Below are 12,047 nucleotides of genomic sequence, written 5' to 3'. Positions count from 1 at the left end.
TAAGTCCTGCTTTTCCCATACTGAGAATGCCCACGGGACGACATGCTCAGGTTCTATTGCGGCTCCTATTGGACCATCTGGAAGATCTTGTAGCACTGTCGCTATAAAAGGTTCACGTGGCCGCTTGGCCATGCCCTAGTGTACACTTGTAAACATGTGTGTGTTGACATGTGAAAGTCGTTAATTAATTATCCCCTCCCTTGTGTATGACTGCTCGTGTAAAGTGGATGATTGCTATCTAGCGCCCAACTTAGCTATCAGCACATGACACACAAAACAGTGTCAAATTGCTCTGACCGCCAGTGCGGCGCCGTGCGCTTTCACAGCGCTTTCCTGACCCAAGCCTGGGTGGTTAGTGGCGTCCGCCAGAGGGGCACCGCACGCACAACGGTGCATCTAAATAATTATTATTATTTCATTCACTCTGACACCCCAGTTGCGGTGTCGAGTGCAAGAGGTCTAGATGAACTCTAATCCAGAGTCTTGTGATTGAGTTCTGTGACTCCTTGCTTGCGCTCTTTTGTGCGGTACCATGGCCCTGTGACTCAACAGGGTTCGCTTTCTTCACACAGGGTGAAGGTAACCCGTGTGTGAATCCATTTTGTACCGTCATATAGTCCATCATTACTCATCAGCAGGTTCCATCTCTGCGCGGTGGACCACGGGCTGCGAACGCATCTTATTCTATCTATCTTATTATTTGGCGCGTTCCGCTAGCCTTAACACCATGTGTATATAGAGCAATTAACAGGTAGCTGTCAATATTGGATAACTATTTGGCCAGCAGATTGTAAAGTAATAGTTTATGGTATTTGCTATTATAATTCTAGTTTTACACAATCCATGGATCTGTACATGAGCGAGGAGTACATTGGCATCTGTGGGGTCTATTGCAAAAGTTTTGGTAGCTGGCAACGCACAGAAGCGCAATATTTCCCTGAATTATAGATATATCAAATTCATGTGTGCTTGAAAGATGTTCGGTAAGATGACAGCCATATTGTTTCTCTATCATTGACATCCAGGTGCAGGAGGGATCATAGAAACTGTAGAGTAGAGACTACAGATCCATCCTCCTGTGACGTCCTGTTTTCCTGAAACAAAACGTCACAGGGAGTATTGGAAAAAGTGACAGATATATAGATTAGCTGTATAGAGAGCATGGTGGGAGTTTTATAATAAAGCAATTTACAAAAGAGTTTTTAAAAGTCATCCTAGGTATCAGAACACCCCTTTAATTCTGAAGCAGGGCTGTCCCAAATGAATGTAGAAATTGGATTCACTAACCGCGTAAAGCTACGCCAGAGTTCTGACCATTCACAGTTGGAAATTATTTTTTCTTCTATTGCTTTTTTTTAACAGTGGAAGGTGGCTATTGGAGCAGAGAGAATTAAGTACTCTTTGTTTTTTTCAGACGTAGTGGATGGTGCGGTGGGGAGGCAGCGCGAATGCTGTACAATCTATATTAGCTTATTCATTTATGGTATTTTAAATAATTCACTTACACATAATATATTATTTTCTTCTATTTTCAATTTCTTTTCAGAGCAGCGCACTGTTACAGTGATTAATTATCCTTACTTATGCATATTTACACACAACGGCAAATATTTCAAGATTAAGTGGATTAGATCTGCAATATTACAACGTACAGAGATGATTTATATAATACAATAATAAACAATCAGATGACAAATAATGTTTGAGCCATGAAGAGAAAATAATAGGAAGCAGAAAATCCCAAACCTTACCCTGAACTAATTTATAAAAGGAAAGTGAGACTATATGCTAATTATCTGCTCATTTGTAAACTGGTCTTGAAGCAGCTTTATATACTTAACATTAGAGGGATTAATTTTTCAAGGACTCTCATTCTAAAAACAAATCCAGATGATTTGTGCGCAGGATCCCGAACAAGCGGAGATGTACTTGGTAAATTCTGTAAAAACTAATCCTTTGTATGAATTAAACACCTTTCGCTTTTTGCACCTCAAAAGCAGTATTTTAAATGGGGTTATTCCCAAAATGGCAAGTTATACCCTATTGCTGGGATCCTGATGATGGAGCACTATACAGCGCCATTGTGAATAGAGTGATGAACATGCTCACCTTCACTCTATTCATTCTCTATGGGACTGCCAGATAAAGCAGAGTATTTCTCTCGGCTTCTTCTGTAGACCCATTGACAATGAATGGAGCATGGGTTGATCCGGCATAGGTCCACTGTATTCAAGATTTCTCTCCGCAGAGTCCAAATCTCTGGATAGGAGATAACTTGCCATTTTGGGAGTAAAGGTACCTTCACACATAACGATATTGTTAACGATATCGTTGCTATTTGTGACGTAGCAACGATATCGTTAATGAAATCGTTCTGTGTGACAGCGACCAACGATCAGGCCCCTGCTGGGAGATCGTTGGTCGCTGAATAAAGTCCAGAACTTTATTTCGTCGCTGGACTCCCTGGAGACATCGCTGGATCGGCGTGTGTGACACCGATCCAGCGATGTCTTCACTGGTAACCAGGGTAAACATCGGGTAACTAAGCGCAGGGCCGCGCTTAGTAACCCGATGTTTACCCTGGTTACCATGCTAAAAGTAAAAAAAAACAAACACTACATACTTACCTACAGCTGTCTGTCCTCCAGCGCTGCGCTCTGCACTCCTCCTGTACTGGCTGTGAGCCGGAAAGCAGAGCGGTGACGTCACCGCTCTGCTTTCCGGCTCCCAGACAGTACAGGAGGAGAGCAGAGAAGCAGAGCGCAGCGCTGGAGGACAGACGGCTGTAGGTAAGTATGTACTGTTTGTTTTTTTTTACTTTTAGCATGGTAACCAGGGTAAACATCGGGTTACTAAGCGCGGCCCTGCGCTTAGTTACCCGATGTTTACCCTGGTTACCGGCATCGTTGGTCGCTGGAGAGCGGTCTGTGTGACAGCTCTCCAGCGACCAAACAGCGACGCTGCAGCGATCCGGATCGTTGTCGGTATCGCTGCAGCGTCGCTAAATGTGAAGGGGCCTTAACCCTTTAATTAAGTGTGACGTAAAGGATTAATCTTCCAATCGGCAACTCTACCACTTAATGTCAGATCAGGCACCACATATGTTCAAATGAATGTACATGCAGTGTCAACTCGGACACAAAATATATATAATCCTGTATGCACAACTTCTGTCAGACTGGGGGAGGGTCATTGGATCCACCAGAATAAATTATTTATAGGGACCACCCTCGGTCTATACAAAACATAGACTTATTTTCTTGTTGTAAATGTAATGGTCACTGAAGAGGTTCCACGGTGTCCAGGACTTCTGCACTAAGGTACTAATGATATCACATAGACAAATGCCTGTCTGGTCTTGTACACACTTATAGTCTAAGGTACCATCACACATAACGATATCGTTAACGATATCGTTGCAACGTCACGCTTTTGGTGACGTAGCAACGATCTCGCTAACGATCTCCTTTATGTGTGACAGCGACCAACGATCAGGCCCCTGCTGGGAGATCGTTGGTCGTGGGGAATGATATGGATCTTTTTTTGGTCGCTGATCACCCGCTGTCATCGCTGGATCGGCGTGTGTGACGTTGATCCAGCGATGTGTTCACTTGTAACCAGGGTAAATATCGGGTTACTAAGCACAGGGCCGCGCTTAGTAACCCGATATTTACCCTGGTTACCATTGTAAAAGTAAAAAAAAAAAACACTACATACTCACATTCTGATGTCTGTCACGTCCCCCGGCGTCCACAGGGTCAAAACTGCTTTCGGCAAGAGCGCTGCTAATGCAAGCGCTCCGGCCGAGAGCTTCCCTGCACTGACTGTCAGAGCCGGCAGTAACAGCGGTGACGTCACCGCTGTGCTCTGCTTTACGGCCGGCACTGACAGTCAGTGCAGGGAAGCTGTCGGCCAGAGCGCTGCCCTGCGCTTAGTAACCCGATGTTTACCCTGGTTACCCGGGTGCTGCAGGGGGACTTCGGCATCATTGAAGACAGTTTCAACGATGCCGAAGTCTTTCCCCTGATCATTGGTCACTGGAGAGAGCCGTCTGTGTGACAGCTCCCCAGCGACCACACAACGACTTACCAACTATCACGGCCAGGTCATATCGCTGGTCGTGATCGTTGGTAAATAGTTTAGTGTAACGGTACCTTAACTGTATGAATCATTATGGTAGGATGAGTACACAATACCTACCGACCATGTACATGTCCTGGCAGGTGCCTGTCATTGTATTTTAATCAGTGCCTCTCATCTTGCCATGAAGGATTGAGAGAAGGTAGAAAATCCCTTTAATGAATAGGCAGGTAGTAATATAAAAGTGGACTAAAAGGTTATTTTTCAATCAACTTCTAAAGAAACACTGACAGGTAATTGGCTCAAAAGTCCGCTACCAAATGTATCATCATCCTGATCCAACCTGAGGTTCCTCTGGAATTCTGGTGGCCTTGTCTGACCCTTATTGCAGTAATTGGTGTCTATTTGAATTCACGTGTGCATTGATATGTTTACATTTATAAGGCTAAGTTAACACTGCATCTGAGCGCCTAGCCTGCAGTATATGTGAGGAGCTTTTCCCAACATATTCCGTATTGTTCCCATTGGCCTCCATTCACTAGACAGAAGCCAAAAGTCTGTTCTGTTTGACTCCGTCTCTTAGGTTTGCGTCTGTTTGTTTTATTGTATACAAAGGAATGCATACCATGCAATGGGTTGTTTCGTACATGGATGTGTAGGCATCCATCATGACTGTGGGATACATAATATCTGGGAGTGTGCACCCAACAGTGAGTACAGAAGGGCTCATTTACACATCCAATTTTCACAAGTACAAGACAAAAAAAAGGCCCGATTATTCTGATCAGAGTGTGGCCCAAGTGTCAGTTTTTCTCATACGTGGAATGAGAAAAAAAAAAAAAAGTTTCTCCACCTTCTCCTTTTTGACAGCCCTTTAAAATTGGACCACACACATATTATTCAAAATTCTGTCAGTTTTTTTCACGGACCCATAGATCAGTATTGCCGGTTTTGAACGGATACTTGGATAAAAATCAAACATTTCTCAAAATCGGACATGAAAATAGGGATAGTACTCATACTAGAAAATCAGACATGGGAACGAGCCCTTGGGGTGTGCTAAGACTTCTTGACATTACTATTAGGAGAGCTTCACTCATTGTAGCTTGGAATTTAGATCTGAATTGTGTAGAGTTTTTTTCCTTAATTATGCGGTTGGGAATTGGCCCCTTTCCATATATGTTGGACGGCTAGAACTTCGCCTCATGAGGGTTTTGTAATAGAAGCCTGTGTATTTTCAATGATGAATTACCCTACCTTCAAGCACGCAGGTAATAGAAGATGGCAGAACATTAGTCATTTGCATAGCCTGCTTCAAATGCTTTTGGAAATTAAATGTTTTAGCCTATCTACGCATCCATTATATATTCCGTTCATGTTATGTTTTATGCTTAAAAATAGAAATGAGTTGTGACTATTATTTTTCCTGGGGCTCTTCACTGTAAACGATTTAAAAGTGAATGCAGATGCCATAACTCAGGGGGTTTATGAGGAATAAAGAAGTTCATGTAGTGCTTCCTGGAAGTTTTGAAATGGTTACTTAAATAAAGGCTTTGATGTGAAGGTCGTTGAGCCCACATATCTGGCATAAACACACCGTAATCATGGCATTTATTATGCTCCGTCTTATAAATCCAGCAGAATTATAACGTGTCAGCTTTATCACTTGTTTCATTATACAACTCGCCACTAAATATATCACATTTATGTAGGTGCGTAAACGTTGGCCTGAACGCGACATGTTGCTGGAGAAGAATGCTGATCTTTCTTAAAGGGAAAACAATTGCCAATATTATTTTGAAAGAATTACAAATAATTAAAACCAAATAGTGAAATATATTCTATTCTTCCAATTTATTTATTTTTTTCTGAATTGTGTATTTTTTATTCTATATCTTCTATACACAACTATGGGGGCAGCCATCTTGTCTGTGTGCAGTTAACAGTTAAAGACAAGTACTGAAGATCGCGGTCAAAGGAGCGCTGAGAATTATCGCAAGGGGTTAATCCTTTATTCCACTTTGCGTTTCGAGGGATTCAACTGTCTTCATCAGGTGGCGATATAATTAAAACAAACAGAAGGAGTATTTAGAGTGACAGCAACCAATACAAATTAGGAATAAAACAGCCAATCAAATTCACTTATATAAAATGGTGGTACAAATATATATAAAAAAAAACACTACAAAAATGATTAAAACAATGAGTCCATGTTTACAATAAAACAATAAAGAATAATGATTAAAATACATATAAATGTATTAATAAATACATATAAAAATTTTCCTTCCGTTAAAGGGAACCTGTCACCTCCAAAATCAAGGGTGAGCTAAGCCCACCAGAATCAGGGGCTTATCTACAGCATTCTGGAATGCTGTAGATAAGCCCCTGATGTATCCTAAAAGATAAGAAAAAGAGGTTAGATTATACTCACCCAGGGGCGGTCCCGGTCTGATTCGATGGTTGTCGTGGTCCGGTCCGGCGCCTCCCATCTTCATCAGATAATGTTCTCTTCTGGTCTTCAGACTGTGGCTCCAGCGCAGGCGTACTTTGTCTGCCCTGTTGAGGGCAGAGCAAAGTACTGCAGCACGCAGGTGCCGGGAAAGGTCAGAGAGACCCGACACCTGCGCACTGCAGTACTTTGCTCTGCCCTCAACAGGGCAGACAAAGTACACCTGCGCCGGAGCCGCAGTGTGAAGAACAGAAGAGGACGCCATCCTATGAAGATGGGAGCCCCATGACCGGACCGTGACGCCCACCGGATCGGACCGCCCGCCCAGGTGAGTATAATCTAACCTCTTTTTCTCATCTCTTAGGATACATCGGGGGCTTATCTACTGCATTGCAGAATGCTGTTGATAAGCCCCTGATGCCGGTGGGCTTAGCTCACCCTCGATTTTGGGGGTGACAGGTTCCCTTTAAAAACATATTGAGCAGCAGTCACATTGATTATGGGAAAAATAGGGTGGAGCTGTTAATTGAATTTCATGGCATACTCGCTGTTTTTGTGCAGAGGTGTTCAATGTGCATGGAGGAGCAGGAGGTGTTCTTTGACCATCATCTATTGTAAATGTTATTTATGTTAGTGTGTACATTTATTGTAATCCTGCCCATAATAGCAGTCTCTAGACAGGATAGCAGTCACTGTCAGGCCCTGGTGCTTTAACAGCTGTCGATTGATTGATTGTTCAGTTGACTGCTGTCTCTCTCATCTCCCCCATAGATATGAATGTTCAGGTCAGCTGGGTGCCCATGAGTTTTCAATGAGGAGAATGGAGAAAGCTACAGACAGTTCTGTTCAATTTTTATCCAACAAACCCACGATCAGTCAAGGGAGAGTTTGGAGGTCACCATACACATTAGATGACCAGCCAATCCCTCCAGTATCAGGAAGGTTGGCTTTAATCAAGTGGTTATGGGGTCATATGGGGGGCTTAAAATCCCCTATGAAACACGTAAAGGCAAAAGCATTATAAACGTCACCTTGTTGATAGGAAACATGAAAAATGTAAGCTCACCCATCAGAAGATCCAAGATACGAAGACTTGTGGTGCCACAAGGAAAATAATGACGAAGAAGAAAGGTAATCCAGCTTCTGAATTATCAGTTAAAAGCCAATATATATGGAATATGTAAAAGTCGCAATACCAATATTTTAAGAAAAATCTAGCAAACACGTGTCAGACAACCGTCTTTAGTCATTGCATGTAATGTAATGCAGTTACTAAAGACTGTTGTCAGAAACACGTTTTCTAGATTTTTCTTTTATGGTATTGGTATTGTGACTATTTATACATTCAATAAATATTGTTTTTTAACTGAATATTCAGAAGCTAGATGACCTTCTTCTTCACCGTCACCTTGTTGATTTTGCAAATTTGCTATAGGTCCTAGGTACTCCAATTAATGCTTCTGATTACATTGTGGTTTATTCCTTATCTACAGCTCTTAAAGCTTGATGACAGTGGTATATCCATGGAAAGAGGCAAAGCTTGGGTATCATATTTTATTTTACTGGTCATGTACTGAATATGCTTAAGATTTCCATTCAAAGAACCAAGTCTCAAGCATGTACTGTTTCCCCAACAGTGTTAAAGAATCCCATCTATAAGTTCTACCGATTCCCTGCATCTGACAACAAGTGGATCTGTGTTCGGGAGCAGATGTCGGAATGCATCATGTCTTTTCATATCCCAAAGCAACTACTAAATCTTTACTTAAAAGAAGACAGCAGAAGGTAAAAACAACATGAAGTGAGCATTGTCATGTTATTCACAGCAATAGAAATGATTAGCTACCAGAACATTATCATATAGTAACATAGTTAGTAAGGCCGAAAAAAGACATTTGTCCATCCAGTTCAGCCTATATTCCATCATAATAAATCCCCAGATCTACGTCCTTCTACAGAACCTAATAATTGTATATAGTAACATAGTTAACTATATACTATGTTATTTCATTGGCTATTTCATTGGATTGAAGTCAATAATAGCCATAAGGCAAAATCTCCATATTCCGCCACAGCATACTGTCATGGCGCATGGCACTGAAATGTATTGTTGACGTCTCCAATCCCAAGGCCACATTCTATATGCTGGCAGCCACTACTTTAACCCCTTACCGGCATCGGACGTACTATACCGTCCGATGCCGGCTCCCCTGCTTTGATGCAGGGCTCCGCGGTGAGCCCGCATCAAAGCCAGGACATGTCAGCTGTTTTGAACAGCTGACATGTGCCCGTAATAGGCGCGGGCAGAATCGCGATCTGCCCGCACCTATTAACTAGTTAAATGCCGCTGTCAAACACAGACAGCGGCATTTAACTACCGCTTCCGGCCGGGCGGCCGGAAATGACGTCATCGCCGACCCCCGTCACATGATCGGGGGTCGGCGATGCTTGTGAATGGTAACCATAGAGGTCCAAGAGACCTCTATGGTTACTGATGACCGGTGGCTGTGAGCGCCACCCTGTGGTCGGCGCTCACAGCACACCTCCATTTCTGCTACATAGCAGCGATCAGCAGATCGCTGCTATGTAGCAGAGCCGATCGTGCTGTGCCTGTTTCTAGCCTCCCATGGAGGCTATTGAAGCATGGCAAAAGTTAAAAAAAAAGTTTAAAAAAATGTGAAAAAAATAAAAAAAACATAAAAGTTTAAATCACCCCCCTTTCGCCCCAATCAAAATAAATCAATAAAAAAAATATCAAATCTACGCATATTTGGTATCGCCGCGCTCAGAATCGCCCGATCTATCAATTAAAAAAAAGTATTAACCTGATCGCTAAACAGCGTAGCGGGAAAAAAATTCGAAACGCCAGAATTACGTTTTTTTGGTCGCCGCGACATTGCATTAAAATGCAATAACGGGCGATCAAAAGAACGTATCTGCACCGAAATGCTATCATTAAAAACGTCATCTCGGCACGCAAAAAATAAGCCCTCAACCGACCCCAGATCACGAAAAATGGAGACGCTACGAGTATCGGAAAATGGCGCAATGTTTTTTTGTTTTTTTTTAGCAAAGTTTGGAATTTTTTTTCACCACTTAGATAAAAAATAACCTAGTCATGTTAGGTGTCTATGAACTCGTAATGACCTGGAGAATCATAATGGCAGGTCAGTTTTAGCATTTAGTGAACCTAGCAAAAAAGCCAAACAAAAAACAAGTGTGGGATTGCACTTTTTTTGCAATTTCACCGCACTTGGAATTTTTTTCCCGTTTTCTAGTACACGACATGCTAAAACCAATGATGTCGTTCAAAAGTACAACTCGTCCCGCAAAAAATAAGCCCTCACATGGCCAAATTGACAGAAAAATAAAAAAGTTATGGCTCTGGGAAGGAGGGGAGTGAAAAACGAACACGGAAAAATGAAAAATCCCCTGGTCATGAAGGGGTTAAAGTGCCTCTTCTCTGCCAGACTTTAATAGATCCAAATGAATCCAGGGAAAGCAGAAATAACCTTCATAAATAGGGCTAATCCAGGGTAACAATTTTCCGTCCTTCCCGTCTGCCAACATTTTATCATTGAAATAACTATTCATATATACAATTTTCATATATATTTTTTATTTCCACTTCAAAATGTCTTTGCCTTTGAAAGCCATAAGTGCAGAGTATATTGAACATACTAAGTTGTTCAAATGTATCTGCCACGCCAGTGACATTACTGTCTGTTGGGTTGTTTTCAGCTCCAATCCAATTTATAGTAAATGCCTATAGCTCTTAAAAATAAGGACCACATTGAAATAAATATATTCTGGTAATTCAAGAAGTGTATAAAGTGCCCAGATGTGAGCATACATACTTAGGCCCCGATTCATCAAGACTGAAGTCCTGTATAGCAGCCTTGATGAAGGGGTCGCTGGAGTAAGATTCTCCAAATTCATTGAGTCGTGCGACTGTTAATGACTTTGGCGCATCTTTTAGCTGCTGTACGCTAGTGTGCTCAGTCATAGAATAGAGTCATAATATCTGTCATAATATCTGTATAAATAGCTGTTCTAATTTCCTTCACCTTTCTGAGGTAAATTATGTTGCATTTGTGGCCTATACCCCTCCTCGCGAAGCTGTACCCACTATTCAAAAGGTTGTTGAAGGGTGGTGTAAAAACCCCAAAAGTCACAACATTTTTGCCCATTTTAAACAGTTTTGCTCCACGTTCTGCCAAAAATTATTTGATGAATCGGGACCTTGGTATGTTTAGTAGAGTAGCATGATGGCAACTTGAATGGTATCGCCATGTTTGCTAAAGTGGTAACACAAGTCCCAGCATTTTTTTCAGTTTCTTAAATATCGACATTTACCAGTAGTGTATATTATAGTGTAATTTGTGTGTTTATCACCGTGCTTCTCGATGTGTGACTGACCACAAGTGATTTCATTTTGAGTTGTTTTCATTATTATATCCAATGTTAATATCGGCATTAGGTATTATATTCTTTTACCTGTGTCTCGTTTTTATATTTATACTGACCCCTGAGCCCATGATTTTGTTGTGTAACCCCTTTTCACACCTTTTATGCCTATTTATGCCCACTTGTACTGCTAACATGTATGCCTGGCTTGAGGACAGCCTCTGTTTTTGTACTGAAATGCGTTGCCCTGTATTCATTATTGAATTTTAATAAATTCTTTTGAACATCCTATCTGCCTATCTGTCATGCCCAGCAACGCTATATACAGTGTCGAACAGGGGTACCAAGAGCCCGCCAGTAACCCACTCCAGGGCCACATTTTTCAGCTACATGCAATTGTGATCTTATCCTCAATCACAAATTTGTAAACCAATGATCTGGACAGATTGTTACATGAATAAGAGGGGGGTGGCCTACACCTGCACAGGGGCCCTCCGGAGGATTCTCCTGTTCCGCTGTGGGCCAGTCCAAGCCTGGTTATATATCCTCCTTTTTTGCTTTTAAAATGTAACCAAACTTTTTTTTTAATTTTGTTATTTAAATTGCAATCTGGGTGCTGAGACCCCCACTGATTTCTCAAAAATGCCCCAAGAAGTGCAGCAGGCCCTACGCCCTGCATTTTTCTTTTTATAATAGGAACTTAAAAACTGATACAGGTTAGAGAACTAAGGAAAGAGATCTCTTGCTGTTGTGTTACTTGTCCTGCCCTTGGGAATCAACTAATCCACTCGGTGCTCTTATGCAAAGCAGGCAGTGCTATAACTCTATGTAAGAAGCTGCGAAGGAGTGACTGTATGATAAACACATTTGGCATAAATCTTAAACATTTTTTCCGCATATTTTTAGATAAGTAATGCTCAGCCTATCTGTAAAATATATTTATGTCACATAAAGGATTTACTTGCTATTAAACATCTTTAGCAGCAAATAAAACCGTGCAGTGGCTGAATATCAAATTTACTATGCAGAAGCAACTCTACTTACATGGTGGTTACCTGGTTACATGCCATGACAGATAGGACTGGGACCATTTTGTCAGGGACCCTCA

The 12,047-nt window shown here is 41.7% G+C and overlaps 1 protein-coding gene across 5 annotated transcripts in view; it reads left to right on the top strand.

Moving 5' to 3' along the window:
- Positions 1–12,047, top strand: part of INPP4B (inositol polyphosphate-4-phosphatase type II B) — a 1,184,089-nt gene that overhangs the window by 800,033 nt on the left and 372,009 nt on the right. For all 5 annotated transcript variants that reach the window (XM_069743998.1, XM_069744002.1, XM_069744000.1 and 2 more), the window contains one exon: positions 8,170–8,317. In XM_069743998.1, coding sequence (XP_069600099.1) covers positions 8,170–8,317 — 148 coding nt within the window. The remainder of the gene's footprint in view (positions 1–8,169; positions 8,318–12,047) is intronic.

The sequence above is a fragment of the Ranitomeya imitator genome, chromosome 1, assembly GCF_032444005.1.
Source record: "Ranitomeya imitator isolate aRanImi1 chromosome 1, aRanImi1.pri, whole genome shotgun sequence".
Lineage (NCBI taxonomy): Eukaryota > Metazoa > Chordata > Amphibia > Anura > Dendrobatidae > Ranitomeya > Ranitomeya imitator.
The sequence above is the reverse complement of the archived record's forward strand: the minus strand, read 5'-3'. Positions and strand labels throughout refer to the sequence as shown.